Source organism: Myotis yumanensis, unplaced genomic scaffold, assembly GCF_028538775.1.
Source record: "Myotis yumanensis isolate MYYU_CA2020_CCGP unplaced genomic scaffold, mMyoYum1.0.hap1 SCAF_4, whole genome shotgun sequence".
Taxonomy (NCBI): domain Eukaryota; kingdom Metazoa; phylum Chordata; class Mammalia; order Chiroptera; family Vespertilionidae; genus Myotis; species Myotis yumanensis.
Window position 1 is genome coordinate 45079141 of NW_027223755.1, and position 18972 is coordinate 45098112.

Genomic DNA, 18972 nt, shown 5'->3' on the forward strand with positions numbered 1-18972 from the left:
TAAATGATGTCTTAGCCATATTCACTTGGTTTCCTGTGGAAGCCCAACATTTACTCCCCTCCTCAGCATCTCCAGCTCACCTGAGGGCCATGTAGCTCTCAAGCCCTCCCCAAGTCTCTCCTGCTTCTGGCCAAACGCTTGGCATATGGAGCCATGCCCACACTCCAGTTAAAGATAGGTTTGTAAACTCAGCCAGTCAGGGAGGTCTCACCTCGTGTATTATTTTGGCAGAGGATTTTATGATATAATAGTCTCCAAAACCAGTCTAGAAATCATTGCTCAATATGCAAATAGACATGGAACTGAAAGAGTTATTAGAAGTCATTTACACAGATGGCAACATTCTGTTTGTTTCTTTGTTTTTTGTCAGTTCTGTTGATAAAACTCTAAAATATTTTATTCATATCCACCAAATTATGCTTCTCTCCACCAAATTATGCTTAAATAATGGGTGGCACATAGTTTAGGAAATGCTCTCATTATTCCTATGAGCATAGTTTCTTTCTCTTTTTCCCCCTGTATGTATCATTTGGATAATAATCTCTAGGAACAATACACATGCTAATATTCACTTATAGAAAGATTCATTTTAAATATTTTACAATTTCTACTTTTCATTTTACTGCAAAACAAAATATTTCTGCAACTATTCTAAAAATATATTTCTTGCTCAGTTTTATAATCAGATATCCAAAAATTTTATGTTCATTGGTAATACCATTCATTTATATAGAAATATACCTTTCCATTAATTTTCAAGGATCTTTCATATGTTCTATTCATTGGCTGCCCTGTTAACAAAAGTATTGTCTTATTCCGTCTTTATCTCTCTGGCTTCTATCCATGCCAGCCTAATCCTGGACATTTCAGTCATTCCCAAATTATTTGGTCTGCTAGTCTCTAGACAAGAATTACTTCTGTTTGTCTCCATTTGACAATAATAGGGAAACTAGGCTGAAAAGTAACTACCATTTTAATCAGCCAGTATACCAATGTGAATTTTACAGTTTTGGGGATACTATGCTAATTTATATAGAATTACAACAGATCTCATCCTTGCGCTAATCTAACAGGTGTAAGAGAAACAGTAGAATATCTGCATCAATGCTTTTTTCTTTTTTCAAGTATAAGCAGTAAGATTGTCTTTTGCTATTCCTATAGTTTTTTTGTGTGCGTGTGCCATTGGAAGAAGGAAAATACAGTTTCTATTCTAGGAAGAAAACAATATGCTGCAGTAATTAGCTATAAGACTTTGCTAAGATTGTGACTATTTGACACTAGGTATTCAGGTAGTCACCTTAGGAGAGTAAAGATTTTGATTGACTCAAGATAATATACCTAGTGTTACCATCTAAAATTCAAAAAGAAGCCCATTCTGTAAAGGCAGAGTAAAAACCATTTAAAAACAGACTAGGGAATTCAGAGGTTGATTTGAGCCTTTGGTAATCATGTAGAATAGAATCTCCACCCCCCCCCGCCCCCCCGCCACACACACACACACACACACACACACACACACACACACACTTTTTTTGCTACTTCCACAGATCAAATGAACACTCATGTGATTTTTATTTTATTTTAATTTTTATAGAAGAAGTTGCCTCCTACCACAGTGTGGAACAGAACAGTCTTTTTGACATGGTAGATATTTCCTATTCGACTCCCTATTACAACCTAATTCCAAAGTCAACATTACCCTTCTGCCTCATAATCAAAGCTATCACATAGTTGAGTTTACTGTACTTTTAGAAATTGTAACTTTACCTGCTTTCAGTCAGATTCTCATTTTATTATTTTTTTTAAATATATTTTATTGATTTTTCACAGAGAGGAAGCGAGAGAGATAGAGAGCCAGAAACATCGATGAGAGAGAAACATCGATCAGCTGCCTCCTGCACATCCCCCACTGGGGATGTGCCCGCAACCCAGGTACATGGCCTTGACCGGAATTGAACCTGGGACCCTTCAGTCCGCAGGCCGATGCTCTATCCACCGAGCCAAACCGGTTCCGGCCTCATTTTATTATTAATAGGCCATTTTCCTCCAAATTTCATTTTATATAGTTACTCTTCATAATAGATTTGTCTCTAATTTTTAAAGCATAATTGAAAGAAAGTAAGTAATCCTTCTAACTAAGCTCAAGCCACTTCATATTTAATATTCTGTATGGGAAAATCCATTTTGGATCTATATGTTCTACTGACATCACATTTTCCACTCTTCCATTTGGAACTACAATATGGTTTATTTCTTGAGGTTTTGCTTCAACAAGTGTAATTTTGTCATTGCATAACATGAGTTTTTAGTACTGTACAGTTACATTTCTTTTGATCTTTCAGCAAGTACTTCTATCCAGAAAGCAGCTTGTAATCTATTTCTTTCTCTTTTTTTGAAAATATATTTAGGATATATTTTCATTGATTTCAGAGAGGAAGAGTGAGAGAGAATAAGACAACAATGATGAGAGAGAATCATTGATGGGCTGCCTCCTGCACTGGGGATCGAGCCTAGGAATCGACTGGAATCAAACCCAGGACCCTTCAGTCCACAGGCTGATGCTCTATCCACTGAGCCAAACTGCCTAGGGCTGTGACCTATTAGAAAGAAATAGAACATCTAAAGAAGCATATTAAGCATCCCATGAAAGTTTGAAACTAGCAAGCCCCTTTCTTAATTGCTTTCCTTCATTCTTAGGGGATTGGTAAGGAACTCTTATTCCTGTTCCATGGATATTTATTTCACAATTAAGAATACACTGTATATTTTTAAATCAGTAGTTTTTAAAAATGCTTAATGACATAACAATCAAAAACAAAATATAGCTTAAAAATGCTTTTCAGGCCCTGACCTGTTTGGCTCAGTGGATGGAGCGTCGGCCTGCAGACTCAAGGGTCCCAGGTTCGATTCCAGTCAAGGGCATGTACCTTGGTTGCGGGCACATACCCAGTAGGGAGTGTGCAAGAGGCAGCTGATCGATGTTTCTCTCTCATCGATGTTTCTGACTCTCTATCCCTCTCCCTTCCTCTCTGTAAAAAATCAATAAAATATATTTTTTTTAAAAAAGAAAAAAATGCTTTTCAGGAAAAAAGTTACTACCTTTTTTATTTGTCTTGCTTATAGATATATAAATAATATAAAATAAAACTCATGATTCGTAGGTGTACAGTTTGATGAATTTTGGCAAACATTACAATCAAGCAAGGAAATATTTTCACCATCCCAAAAAGATTTTTCACGCCTGTTTTTAGTCAGTCCTCTCTTCCACTCTCAGCTCTAGCAACCACTGATCTGTTTCAATAGTTTTGTTTTTCCCCCCAGAATGTCACATAAAATCATACAAAATGTAGCCATTTGAGTCACTTCTTTTATGTAGCAGCATGCTCTTGAGATTCTTCCATGTAGACGTGTGTCAGCATTTCATTGCTTCTAATGAGTAGTACTCTGTGTGTGGATGTATCATGTTTGTTTATCCCTTCGCCTTATAAATTCTTTCACTGTTAATAATTATGTTATTATTTTAAAAATGTAGCTATTATTTTAAAGTACTTACTATGTGCCAGGTACTATGGTAGACTTTTAACATAACTTAAATGATTTAATGCTGCAAATAACAACATAATATTTTTTAAACAATAGATCCAGACTTTAGATTAAAATCCCTTCTCCTCCTCTTAATAGTTGTATGGCCTTGACAACCTCTAGGTTTACACAACTGTGTAAAGATGATAATGATAATACCTCATAGGGCTGTTGTGAAGATTAAATGGGTTTGTACCTATAAGCACTTTTAACAGTGTCTGGCTCTTAGTGTCTAGTAAATGTCAGTTATATTTTGTTGCATACTTTTAAACAGCCATATAAAGTAGGAGTTAGTACCCCCAATTTAAAGAGGAAACAGGCTCAGAAAAGTTTGGGCTTCCTCAAAATCACATGATCACCAAAGTGATAGATCCATCATTTTAACCCAGCCTTATCTGTCTTCAAACTTGGCACACACTGCATAAAAAGACACTAGTTATTATTAAATTGAAACCACTGAATCTCTCTCTGACAATGTGGCAAACTAGATAATCTGAGGTATCCTTTCACTGAAATGCAACTAAGTCCTGCACAAATTACAAATGTTTTTGTTTTTTTTCGAGTGCACACAAACCTGAATTTGAAGTTACTGGAATTCTTTCAGGCCAACCAACAAGCTGAAGCCAAAGCAGGCACCTACCTTGCTATGGGAGTAAATGACCGAAGAGCAGGGCCGCCTGAGATAGAAATGCTGCTTGAGCACAGCCATTGGAAGACTGCCTTAGGCCTCTAGGACCTTGGGTAGTGCCCCCTGACTCAGTGGGAAAAAAACACACAAATCTTTTTCAGAAGAAAGGCCTCAGGTTTTTCAAGAACACTTTATTTTAATATTATTGAACTTTTCTGGAAAGTAAATAAGAAAATATTCCCCAACTAATTCTTTAAGGCTAACATAAGTTTGATTCTAGAACCAAAAAAAAAAAAAAAGCAAGAGTTTGACAAAAAAAATTACAGACCAATTTTATTCCTGAGCATAGGTACAAAAACCCTGGACAGTATTAGAAAACTGTATCTAGCAATGTATGTTTTAAGCATATATATATATAATTCAAATACGGTTCAGTATGCTGTCCCAAGGACCTAGGTTGTTTGAAAATGAGCTGTCTCTACCCTCAGCCTCACAGTACAGCATGGACATTTGGGTACAATACTCTAGATGACTTTGAAGATGTGTGCTATCTTGCAGTAGTTTTCTAACCAAAGTATTCCGCAGAAGTAGTCTTGGGCCAGCTGGTTTTCTTTGTTTTAAAGAGTCTCTTTGAAGCAGAAAATTAAACTCCTCTTAAAAGGTTTTGCTGTTAACTACCGAGTTCCATTTCTATGTCAGACAGTGCTCTGACACATGAAGAAAACAAGCAAATCGATTATGTAAATAGGTAGACAGCTTATGAAACACAGACCAATGACCCTTGGAGTTCAGAGGATCAATGTTGTAAAACATAGATACTTCCTGACAGCTTGCACACAGGCTCTGTTGATCTGCAGGGAATCCGTATATATTGACTCAACATTTAAACTATATGCAGAGATAACATTCATAACAATTTAGGAGTGTAAGGTATTGTAAATGAATATTTATCCTAACAGTCATTATATAGGTATGGAGGAGTTGTGTGGCCACTAAACATTTTCTTTTCTGTTGAAATAAAATCCTAAAAGGAGAGAATAAAATGTAAACTTTATTGGCACAATCGTTACTAATAAAAGACAGCCATAGATATCTCTCTGAAAGACATTTGACTGAACATGTATAATTATCACGTATCCCACAAGGATAATACAGCAAAGCAGCAGCAACAGCAGCCGAGTTTATATTTGAACATCTCAGAGTACCCATTTTTGTATTTTCCACTACTTCAGGATGGACAGTACCATATGGCTTCCACATAAGTGGACCTGTTACTAATAAACGAGGACTGATGTGTCATTACGTTTTCAGTGATTCCTCTGTGAAACACCCTGGGTTATTTTACATGGAAGCATCTGGTTCACATGTGTACAGTGGTTATTCTGTGGTGATTGACAACTGTATTTCTCTAATAAAGTCCCAATTGCACAGATGTGAGCTCTTACCTTCTTATACAGACAAAATATGCATTTGAAAAATCCTTACCTCAATTCCATATATGAACATCTCAATTTCCTACACATGCGCACACATACAACACTTTTACTGTGACTGGAATATAATGTAAGCATTTCATGCAGTGTATTTCAATTGTTGAACAGATGTATGTCGGCATCTTTATCTCTTTTTATGTTTGTTTATACCATGACATCTGTTTTAGATTGTAAGCTCAAAGAGGGTAGTGACCATGTCAATTTAATATTATGCAGACAGTGTCCAGTGGAGCATAATTCACTTTCAAATGCTTGCTAAGTATTGTCAATCAAGGCGGTGATGTTAATGACTTTAAGGAAAAATAGAGCTTATAATCTGACTTTAAGCACACTTTTCACTTTAGGAAACGTTTGCTGGAATTGGCCCTGCTTTCAATTTCACACATTATAATTACCCAGGGAACACATAAAGCTGTGTTGTTTTGAACAGAATTAGTTTACTTTATGTTAGAATAATTCTTTAATGATGAGTGGTATGAGATCTCAAAGAGGCAGAGTTCGGGCCCTGGCCAGATATCTCCATTTGTTAGTGTCATCCCATACACCAAGGTTGTAGAGTTGATCCCTTATCAGGGTACGTACAAGAATTAACCAATGAATGCATAAGTAAATGAAACAACAAATCAATCTCTCTCTCTCTCTCTCTCTCTCTCTCTCTCTCTCTCTCCTTCTCTCTCTAAAATCAAGTTTTAAATAAAGAGGCAGAATTCAAGGCAAATTTCATAAGGGATGTAGCATTTTAGCTGACCCTTCAAATGTAGGTAGGTTTGGGGCAGGAAATAATGAAGGGAAAGACATTTGAGGCAAAGGAAAAATGGGAAAGGAGTCATGCCTTGGTCATTTATAAATTGTGAGACCTTAGGTGAGGGAGTCATTCAAATATCTAAAGTTTTGGTTTCTCATCTGGAAAATAGAGACCATAACAGGACATAGGGTTATTGTGACAATTACATGAATAAGGAGCTTAACACAGTACCTGGAATAAAGAGAACATTAATAATGTTGCTATTACTCTGAGTGATAGACTAGCATCTTTGAATAGATTTTCAACAGAATTTTGATTGAATTCAAAAAAAGACATATACTAAAATATCAACAAGTGAATGGACAGGATAATTTTTATTTTACTTTTTCTGTTATGAAGTTTTTGAATTTTTTGTAATATGCATATACTACTTCATATACCAAAAAATAAATGATTTTGTTATTCCTTGCATTCATTAGGATTAATATAGAATTTAGAATTTCTGTATTTGAAACCTAGTCTTCTTCTTAAGAAGCAAGTAGGGGAATTCATTATTTCTTTTAACCAAATGTTTATCTTAAGTAGTAACTATTTTATCCGAAGAAACATTTCAACACCCAAAGTAAGTTAAGAAGAGGAGATAATTACAGAACATGTAGTTTCATAACTTTGGATGAAACCTAAAAATTTAATAGATAATTTGTTACACCAGCAGCAAGAAACTGAACAGCTGCTTCCACACTGGTGAACTATCACTCCAGGTCGCCACTTCCTTAGCAATCTCTAACCTCCATCACTGGATATTATTTTCTGCCCACCTTTTCCCCTCTTTTCTTGATAGCCAGAAGTAGAGTTCTGCCTTCTTTCTTTGCGTGTTCTTATTTTCCTTAATTGCACCACTAGGTTGTGTTTTTAGTGTTATGTCTTTCAGAGAGATATCTATGGCTGTCTTTTATTAGCCTGTTTTTTTTCAGGCTAGTCAATATTATATTCATGGGAAAACATACCGGCCGGGCAGGATGATGGACTTTTCAGAATTTATAACAAGTTTGAAAATAAATATTTGTTATTTGTAAAAATGATTAAGCTTCTATTTTGGTTGTGGGAGAACTCTAAATTTACCCTGACTTACCAGGGATATAAGAACTGTAGAAAAATGATCCTTATTCATTGAATGCAGTTTTCTGAGCACCTATTATGTACGAGGTACTAAGAACAAAAGAGTCTAAATCTATTTAAGCTCCTCTTGACTTCAGAAGGAGATGGGAATCATAAATGGGGCACCAGGAATCTATTTCCTTCAGACTTGTCACTTCAGAGGGGTCCTTTTGTCTTATGCTAATTTTTAAAAATTAAATGGATCTCTGTGTTCTGGTTGTGCAGTGTCTACAGACTGCAAACAAAATTATACAGGTTTTTCCAGGTCTGACTTTTTAATTGAAATACTTCAATTCTCTATTTTACTAAGGAGAGAAATCAACTCGAGACATTTATGGCCAGAGAAAAATGTTCAATGTGTTTTAAGTTGACATTAAAAACTTATGCATGTATTAATTATACTTTTATTCTGTATTGTATCATTTTATTCTCCTGTGGACTATATTTTTAAATATTTAATTGCATGTCACAATAATTGTGTCCCTCTTTATGGTTACTTTAACATTGGCACTCCCAGAGGGTAGTAGTTGTCATGCACCTTAGCATTTCAGTGAAGGGGATGTTGTCTGAACTTGGCTTGCTCAAGATAAGACAGGACACGCCCCAGGTCTAGTGGCAGCCATCCATGGCTAATCAATTGTATGCAGTCCTGAGGCCAATGAGGGTCTTGTGTGGATTTATTTTTATTAACCTGTGCAGTAAGTATGGGTGTAGGCTTTTTGAAATACTCATAATCTCAAGAGCATCATCAATGTTTGGGGATTTTAAATTGGTTATTCTTTTAAATTAAAGAAGCCATTAGCAGGAGCTCTTTCTTAGTTTACACAATATTAGCAGCTAATATTAATAGTTCAAATGTTTCGTGAGAAGTTATAAGCATTTTCGTGTTCAACACTTTGTTTAAGCTTTAGACTATCTCCGAGGCAGATATTATTATATCCGTTTTCCAGGAGAGAGAACATAAATCCAGTTAGGTTAAATAACTTGCTTAAGGTCACATAGCTAATAAGAAATAGACCGGGGTTCAAATCTATGTGTCCTGACTTCAAGCCCTTCTCTTTCAGCCACACCAAGCTGGGGTGGCTCCTCTGCCTTTGAAGTTAGAAATATTACTCAGTATTGCCGGGTTGGCTTTACCTAGCCTTAATTGCCCCTGCAGGCACGTTAATTGTGAATATTAACATATTTTATTTAGGTTCTATGAAGGACCACTGACAAGGTTTATACAAGCATAAAGCTGTTCCTAAGCTGCCCTTCTGATTGAGCTGTTTACCCTGCAGCTTTTTAAGTTTTTTTTTTTAAATTGGTTTTTGAGACCAGTTAACAGTCAGTGACTATGCCTTTCATCCTAGGACTCAAAAAGACGATTTACATAAATAGAGAGATCAATTGATTGAGGTAGTAACGGCAGTACTGAAACTGAATAAAATTTAGTTACTAAGTGAAGATATGTAGATTATAAGTGTAGATACGAAGATATGTGGATCAACAACTGCTAAAATGTGAAATCATTGTTAGTTATATACACCCACTTATTATCAAATGACCACTAAAGGGAATTCCTGGGATTGGAACTTTCTACTATTGAGATTAAAACACATGTTAATAGGTAGACTTTAAGGGAGGCAAAGGGAAATGAAAATTGGGATAGAATAATTAAAGAAATGGCTTGAGAAACCATCCTTATCTTGGCATAAAAATACTTAGAGAAAGAGCTTATTGTGTGTTTTTACCTTAATCATGAGTATTGTTGTTGTAGTAGGCCCTTGAATTTTTGCGACCCAGAATAGCAACAGGTTAATTCTAAAACAGTTAAAGTAATTAAATTCCTTTCATCTTTCTTTATGTTCTAAAACCAATTCTGAAAGAGGAATTAACTTTTATTTTACTTATGTACCTCTTAATTTTATTTTACTCTATATGGAATATTTTAAAAATAAAATCATCATGATTTTCTTTTTCTCTAGGCTTGATCCTCCACTACCAGAGACTTTGAAAAAGGAGCTCAGCTCAACTGACAACATGTCGTTAGAGACTCTGAAAAACAGTAGTTCCGGAGACCTCTTTGATGAGATTTAACTGTCCCAGAAAAGTGCTTTGATGTTCACTGGACTATGTTTTCTATTCATTTCTTTAAACCGAAAAAAGTGAAATTTCAACTCAGCAGCAGCTATTACTTCATCTTACAATTTAATTACATACACACTGAGCTGAAACCATTGTGCAAAATGGATTACACGTGTATATGAAGATATGATTTGATGACAGTGGTACATTATTCTAAACTATTCATTCAGCATGCCTATAATTATATAAAATCTCACTTTTTGTTGCAAAGGACACATTTATCTTATTCAGTTCACACGTATTACATGTGCGAGCTGTCTAACATCCTGTCCAGGAAGATTTTGGAAATATGACAAATACAATGTCTACAGGTTTATGTGTTTTTTTAACTACTGTATTCAGAACAATTATGTCTGAGCGTTTTATTTGTGGAATGATGTGTAAAACCTATTTTTAGTTTGTACACAAACAAACTTAAAATCTGATGATACAATTTCTGATGCATTCGAGATTTCATATTCTTAATAAAATATGTTACTTAGCTTAACTTTTTTCTTTACTATACTAACAGGTCTTCATAAAGTGGTTACTGATACAAATGTACCCCTCTTTTTATTTTTTTAAAAAACAGGGAAATTATTGATAAAACATTTGTTTTACATGTCTGGGACCTTCTTTGGTGACAAGGATCTTGTATTCACATTTCATAGTCACCTCAATGACATCTGCAACAACTTTAAAAAAATTCAGTTCCTACTTTCTAATCTCTCATTTCGTCTTCCTCTCTCCAGTTGGATTTCCATTCCTTCCATGCCACTTAAAGTTAAGAGTGACCTCCATGTTGATAAATCTAAAAATTGGTCCATTCTCATATTACTAATCCTCTCAGCAACATTAGATAGTCAAACACTTCTCCTCAGTAAACATTCTCTTCATTTGACTTTTGCAATAATATATGTTGTTTGTGTTCCTTTTTCTTCCTGGCCACTTTTTTTTTTTTAGGCTTCTTGGCTGTGTTCTTTTTGCCTAAAAATCTTCAGCCTTCTTGTTTTATTACTTACATTATCTCCCTAAGTTATCTGTGGTTTGTTTTTTGTTTTGTTTTTTAATATATTTTATTGATTTTTTACAGAGAGGAAGGGAGAGAGATAGAGAGTGAGAAACATCGATGAGAGAGAAACATCAATCAGCTGCCTCCTGCACATCTCCCACTGGGGATGTGCCCGCAACCCAGGTACATGCCCTTGACCGGAATCGAACCTGGGACCCTTCAGTCCGCAGGCCGACGCTCAATCCACTGAGCCAAACCGGTTTTGGCAGTTATCTGTGGTTTTAAATATCATTTATATGCTGATATTTCCAAAATCAGAGTATTAAACTATAGTCACATATATTTATACAGGATGAGGCAAAAGTAGGTTTAAGGTTGTTTGTATGGAAAATAATACAATGAGATTGCATTTCTGAAGGTTTTTATCAGCTTAAAATTTATAATTCTTGGCCCTGGCATCCGATAATATGGCTCAGGCTACCTTGGGGAAATTCATGAAAGAAAAGTCACATCTCCAGAAGAGATATCTTATGTAGCATTATAAGGTCAAGAAACTACTTTAGAAAAGTTTTTATTTTTTTAATGGTCTATCACTCAAACGTATAAAATACTCCATCATATCTGGCCAGTGTGGCTCAGTGGTTGAGCGTCAACCTATGAACTAGGAGGTCATCGTTCGATTCCCGATCAGGGCCTGTGCCCAGGTTGTGGGCTCAATCCCCAATTGGGGGTATGCAGGAGGCAGCCAATCAATGATTCTCTCTCATCATTGATGTTTCTATCCATCTTTCCCTCTCCCTTCTTCTCTCTGAACTCAATAAAAAACATATTTTAAAATAAAATACTTGACCCTGTGTTTTGGAGCTGAGCAGCTCTTTGTTGATTCAGTTTGATTCAACAAATGTTTATAAAGGATCAGGTAGGCACAAAACACAGAACTGGGCCATGCAAAGAATTTAATGATAAATCCATCCATTCACTAAATATTTGTTAAGCATTTGTGGCAGCCCCTGTTCTGGGCACTAGATGTGGCCGTGAATAATATGAGCATTCTGTTGCCATGGAGCTTATGTTCTAGTAAGTGAAATTTGGGGCCTGCTCTCAAAGCGTGGAGTGTTGGGAATGGGCTTACGCCCAAAATCACTGTGTAATGAACTGTAATATCAGTAAGTGGTAGGATAAGTGCACAAAGGGAATAATAAGTGTAAAGTTACGAGTGAGGACCTACAGAAGATAAAAGTTCCAATTAAAAGGTTAAGAGAACTTGGAGTAGGTTGAGGAGAGTGCATTGGCCAGGGGTGTTTAGGAGTGTGATATTAATTTATGTAGTAAGGACATGACAATAATTGAGCTGCACCATTCTGCCTGACACTTCCTTGGGAAGTCATGGACTGCCAGAAAACTTCAGGTCATAGGCCCTTCCTGGACAGCTGGGAATGGACAGTAAGCCTAGTCAAGGGCCCCTTGGTAGATACTGCCCAGAAGAGCAGCTCACCCTCATCCTTTTGTGTCTTGTTCTTTCACTCAGCACTATTTATAGAATTCATTTTTAATAAAATGAAGCTAACATCTAAGTTCATGTAAGGCCTCATGAATTTACCTATAAATCAGGAAATAAAAAAAATAGGTAGTTACTTTTTGTTAAGAGAGATAGAACCACAAAAGAACTATTCATGCATCCATTTGTAGCTACAGTCTGAATTTAAAATTTTCACTGCTGATCTGACAGCTACTAATATTTGCAAGTAGTTTAGTGGTAACCTGAAATGATTTTCTCTGTATTTTAATAACTGGAAAAGGATACCTTGAAAATTACATGACAACAAGCATTTTATGGTTGCTTCATAACTGACCACCCACCATCTCCTTTTCTGACTCCCAACTCTCTGACCAACTCAAATTAAAACATTCTCCAGCCTACATTCTACTCATTTTTCCCTTTCAAATGTACACATGTCCTCTCTTTTACCAACCTTTGTCCTCACTTTCTAACTTTTCTCCCCTCTATTTGAATAATATTTTTTTCGACATGAATTTTATTGTTTACGTTGATTTTTCTTCCTTCGGGGCTTTCATCTCATAGTGCCACAGAGAGCTATACTTTCTGAGTGAGGGTCTCTGTCCCTAAAGGCTCTTGGTTCTCTAGGAAAGGAGAGAGATTAGAGCTCTGCACCCATCTTGATAGCAGCTATTCCTATTAAGTGCAGGAGCAATTTTGGTGGCCACTGTTCCAGTAAACAGAATATAGACTGGTCCTGAACGACTCACTTTTGATTTAGAAACAGTCTCCAACTTAATTACTATCTGAAAAACAACACAGCCAGTCAAATAAATTATAGGTAGATTAGACAATATTTATGGAACTTGCTCATACAACACACTCCTAGGAATTGGTCTTGCTCTGCATTTCTCCAGCAGCCGAGCCTAAGCCAAGGGTTTGCATGCAGTCAATTTATTTGGGAGTGTGATGCAGGCAGTGGGAGTGCTGGACAGAAACCATAAAAAAGGGAAGGAGGGAAAGCCAGTGTAGGGAGACCTTATCAAGGCAGCCAGCCCCATGGATGGTGCATGCTCCACCCCACCAGGATCTTCTGAAAGATATCTTGGAACCATACACTCAAGAGTGAAAGAGACAAGCATTTATCCATTCTATTAGTAGGACTGATGGGTGATTCTGAGTGGGGTCATGGGCACCCATTTCTTGCAGAATGCTGCTCATAGGCACCTTTGGAGGAATTACTGTCGCTCTCCTCACTAATGCACTGTCCTTGTACCTCTTTCTGGAGGCTGTAGGTGCAACTGTTGTGTTGGAAGCAGAATGTACATTTCTTCCCTAAGGCCTCAACACTTGGTGCAGAGGTACCAGCTCTGGTTCCCAACCTTGGGAAGACAGGGAGGGAGTGCAGGTCACTACACTGGTGCCATTCAATAGATGTTAATAATGTAAAGCATCATGAAAGAGGGGCTTAAGCCCTGAACGAATACATTTGTGGACTAACCTTTATTCCTTGGAATTTTGAACCTAGGACAGTAAGAGTGATAGATTATTGCCCCCCCCCCCCCCAAATATAAAGTGGCAGAAATATCACTTTTTAAAAATCAAATTATATTTTTTTTCACATTCCAACAGAAAACTTGAGACAATATTTATTACAATCTTTGTAGTAGACACATATTTGCCACAATTTCTGCACAGATTTCAGTGGGCAAGTGCACAAGGAGGCATTTTTTCCAACTCACTGATGATCTTTGCAGTAACAGAACTTTATAAGAATATTTAAACATCTTCATGAGTCAATTCCAGTACACTTGAAAATAATTGGTTTCTCTATCACTTCTCTTCATCTCCTTATGAGAGAGGCATGTGCCACCAGGCCTTCTGTGGAGCCTGGCTAAATCATAACATAGAATCACTGACAATGTCTCAAATATTAAAGCCAACTACCAGTGTCCCTGGGGCCCTGACGGGGGAGCCAGTATCCTTCCTCAGGATCACCCACCAGCCCTGCGAATAGAGTAACCCAGCAGCCTCTCGCTATAAAGAAGTGTAAGCTTTATATTTTATTCCATTTAATTAAAGAACAGCTGAAAATCCTGTCTTGCATTTTCAACACATGGTTCCAATTAGTGCAGCAGAACAGGACCCCAAACTTGATAAAAGCACTGACGTGTACCTTTGGTGGCTGTACAATGTACTCTTTCATTTTACAAGGTGGCTGAAGTGCAGTTTTAAATATCTTTTTTAAATGTTAACAAAAACCCAGGGGTGAAAGCTTAGAAAAAGGTGGAGAGAGGCTAACACAGTTTTTTTTCAAATTGCTGGCCCATAGTCCTTTAGAACCCTTTATGCAGAAAGAGCCTTATTTGGTAAAATCTGCACTGGATATTCACAAATTCGTGTGCAAGAAGCATTATGGTTCATGAGACTTGTGCTCAGCGGCCATTAGATGGGAGGTCCCTCACCTCAGGAAATACTACTTGTTGTTTATAAATGCGCTTCGTGTGGCCAACCTGCTCAAAAGGCAATGGGATTCCCAGTCAAATAAAGGGTTATGAGGATGTGGAGAAAAGCAAACCCTGGTGCACTGTTGGTTGGAAGGTAACTTTCTTCAGACATGACGTAAAATGTTGGAGGTTCTTCAAAATATTACAAACAGAACTACCATGTGATCCAGCAATCCTGCTTCTGGGTGTATATCCAAAGGACAAGAAATCACTCTTGAAAAGATATTTGCATCCCCATGTTCAGATTAACTTTAAATATCTGAAGGAAAGACCTGAGCCTTCACCCTCTGTGACTATTGGGTTCTTCTCCCTCCATGTCCATCCTAGTCATTCTTTGTCATTTCAGCCCATCACCTGGCTCAGACCTTAGGTCTCTGCTCCTTCTGTGGGTCACTGCTCACTTCTTTATCTCTCTAGAAGGGGTTTCCTTAAGCTTCTGCTGCCCCATTATGCTGCTTCATCCCAAAAGGAGGCATCAAGCCTTCTTTGATTTCCCATAGCCCAGCAGAGATCAGACTGTTACTTAAAATACATTTCATCAGGCTCTCCAGTGACCTCCATCTTGCTAACTTTGATGGTCATTCCACAGTCTTCATATTCACACTGCAACACTGATTGCATGAAAACCCGAAAGATGAGGAATAATGATAGGGAAATGGGCCACAATGACTAATTTATTGACAGCAGGTAGACCTACAAGGAGTCACCAGTGTCGTGTGGCCATGTTGTCAGAACCAGGTTATCAACACATACCTCCTGGCACACACGTAAGCATAGCCCTCAATGCCAAGCATCGTGAGGCTCCAAGGGAAAAAGAAAATGATCTCATGTGAAAGCCAGCTTCCTGGGCCATGGCTAATACCCCAGGATCTGCCTCTTCCCAGGTCGATTGTGCTCATTCTCCAAGGAAGTCCCACACCTGCCTCAGTGTGAGCCTTAACTATAAATACTTCAATGGCAAATGGTTCAATAACACGTATCAAGCTAAGTCTATTAAAGTACTTACTACACCAAGTATGGGGCATCTGCTGTTCAGTATAAGCTGTTCCAAGCCCAGTCAAGACCTTTTAGAAATTATCAGGTTCAGACATACCCAACTTTCCTTCAGTCTTCGGATTCTCTGATGCTAAGATCTTGGCATATGAGAACAGAACACATAAACACAAACACTCATGTACACACACACACACACACACACACACACACACACACCACAGGCTTATATGCTCTGAGAGGGTCTCCCTTACAATAAACAATAATATGCTAATGTAAGGCAGCATAAATACATATAAAGAAAAAGGAAAGTTTCCTGCCTTGGACTGTGTGTCTGCAGAGAAAGAGAACTCTGCTACATCACATCCAATATATGTATCTAAATGGAAGACCCATACACTGGATTTGAAGTGTCTGAATCAAGGTTATTATTTCTGCCCCCCAAATAGAGAATACTTTCTTTATGTTTCAGAACTGAAAGGCATATTGGGTTGCTTTTCCAAGAATAAAAAAGCTGTCTGCTCTAGGTCTGGCTCCTTAGAATACAAAAAACTACTTTGCAACCTCAAAATGGAAGATTTCTCAGCTTCTGCTTTTAGTGTCCAAAAGTTTGCAGGACAGTCTCATGCAGGAAGCCGTATTGCATCTGATTTGCTGAGTGTGGTTCATGCACATTACTTCTCTATAATCTGGGTTTCCTTTATCATTCTATTAGATAATAGTAATGCTTCAAATCCAAAAGGTTTTGTGCCATGTTAATATAATAAACTCTCAAATATTTTTTATGAATTGTGAAATGGTAGCTGTCTCTAGGATGATGACTAATGTATTTCTAACTGTAGAACTGTCTTTAGCAAAAAATGTAAAGAGACTCACTATGAGTTTCCCAGAGTGGCCTATAAGAAATTAAATCTGGTCTTTATTATCCATAAATGAGTGAGATCATGTGGTATTTTTCTTTCATTGACTGGCTTATTTCACTTAGCATAATGCTCTCCAGTTCCATCCATGCTGTTGCAAATGGTAAGAATTCCTTCTTTTTTATAGCAGCATAGTATACCATTGTGTAAAGACCAATATAAACTGATGAACAAAAGTAGATACAGAGGCAGAGCAGCATTGAACAGACTGTCAAACTACAGTGGGAAGCCCGGGGAGGGTTGGAGTGGGGTGGGGGTGTAAGAGATCAACTGAAGGACTTGTATGCATGTATATAAGCATAACCAATGGACACAAGACACTGGGGGGTAGGGGAGGCCAGGGGAATGTCAAGGGGTGGGGGGGAAGGAGACATGTAATACTCTTTGTAATACTTTAAGCAGTAAAACAAAATTTAAAAAAGAAAGAAATTAAATCTGATTAGCTGCCCTTGAAATACACTCTGCAATGAGTCAGAACCTTCTCATTGAAAAAAAAAAAAGTCTGCTATATGGTACTAGTCCATTATGGGGAAAACATTATTTTTCTTCATCTGTCCCACTTTATCTCTTCAGTGGGGCTCTACTATTGTAATTGTTTCTAGCCTTACTACTAGCAAAATATACCTGTCCATGGTTCTTGTTTGGGGACATTTTTTAATAACAAGGTAGCTAATATATTGAGGCCAAAGACACATGCAAGTTAACTTGCACTGTGTTACCCTTTGTCTTGTCATGTGATCAGTTTAACAGGCCTTCATTGATCTAGTCCCAGAGTTACTGACATAAGAATGTACACTTCGTAGCCAACCAGTGGAGTTGTTCTTTTTTTCTTTTTAATATATATTTTTTGATTTCAGAGAGGAAGGAAGAGGGAGGGAGAGATAGAAACATCAATGATGAGAGAATCATTGATTGGCTGCCTGCTGCACACCCCGTACTGGGGATCAAGCCCACAACTGGGGCATGTGCCCTTGTCTGGAATCGAACCTGGGACCATTCGGTCCACAGGCTGATACTCTACCCACTGAGCCAAACCAGCTAGGGCAGGAGTTGTACTTTTAGATAATTGTCTGTGGCCCCAGAGTGCGCAGTGCAGCAGTTCTGGGTTCCGTGGGTAGATCTCCGGCTGGCTCACATGCTGCACAGAGACAACACAACCGATGCAGGAACTTCACTGTTTTTAAAACGTGGCTGTGAACCCTTATTTCCATGAGCTCTACACTGAAACTTACTTATATAAAACAACACGAGAAGAGTTGCTATGGTTGGGGTAGGATCCTGGAGTTCTGCCTCCTCATCCTTTGGGAACAAAATTTGCAAGCCATCCATCTAGTGATTAATAAACAGATTGAAGAGTCAAAGAGTTGAGTTCAAACCCCAGTTCTGGGTGACCTTTGGGAAATTCTTCCTCTCCCTGAACTTGAGTTTTGTAATTTCTAAAATGCAGCCAATAATCCCACATCACAGGTGGTTCTGAGCATTAAATGAGATCATGTAAAACAAGGTTTAACACAGTGCCTGGTGCACAAGAAGAGCTGCATTATGGGTGTGGGATTACTAGTGTTTATCTATTGCCACTTCCAGTTTAGCCAAAGCTGTTCCACAGGAAAGGATGGGTGCAGTATGATGAAGAAGGCATGGTGACTAACTAAACACTCCCATGAGGGTAGCACTACAATTGCATTTTTTGTAAACTGAGTTAAATCACTCCCTGGTGTGGCTAACAATGACTAATACAGCAGAAGGGAGTTGGCCACCCTTGTGCAAGTCTCTGTTGAGAACTTGACCATGTCCGCTTACAGAAATACAGGTCACTGATGAGCTCCAATCCTGTAGCTCCTGCCATAGTTCTTAGAATAAGTTTACTCATTTACAGAAAAAAATTCAACTCTAAAGATATACTCAATGTAGTTTTCTAGGAACTCCTAACAGAATGCCCACCGTGAAATATACTTCATTTAATAGTGTATTAGCCTTTGATGAGGCAGTATGGAGAGAGACATAGGACTTGATGATGATAATGGGAAAATAAACTGGAAAACTCATGTTAAAAACAAAAAAATGGCCCCCTTAAGACTACAATATTTGAATTCTTTTATTTTTGTCCAGCTAACAGCACAGAGAAGCAAAAATATTTCAACTGAGGTTGTTAGAAATATACAGGCATTTCCCTGGCCAGTGTGGCTCAGCTGCTTGGAGTGCCATCCCATAGACTGAAAGGTCACAGGTTTGATTTCTATTCAGGGCACATGCTAGGTTTTGGGTTCAATCCCTGGTCAGGGCATGTGTGAGAAACAACTGATCGATCTCTCTTTCTCTCTCTCTCTCTC

The 18972-nt window shown here is 37.7% G+C and overlaps 1 protein-coding gene across 4 annotated transcripts in view; it reads left to right on the plus strand.

The window, feature by feature from the left end:
• XRCC4 (X-ray repair cross complementing 4) overlaps nucleotides 1–16633 on the plus strand; it is a 193318-nt gene extending 176685 nt beyond the window's left edge. For all 4 annotated transcript variants that reach the window (XM_070412287.1, XM_070412288.1, XM_070412290.1 and 1 more), the window contains exon 8: nucleotides 9574–16633. In XM_070412287.1, the coding sequence (XP_070268388.1) occupies nucleotides 9574–9685 (112 nt within the window). In that variant the 3' untranslated portion in view covers nucleotides 9686–16633. The remainder of the gene's footprint in view (nucleotides 1–9573) is intronic.
• Nucleotides 16634–18972: the final 2339 nt, after the last annotated feature.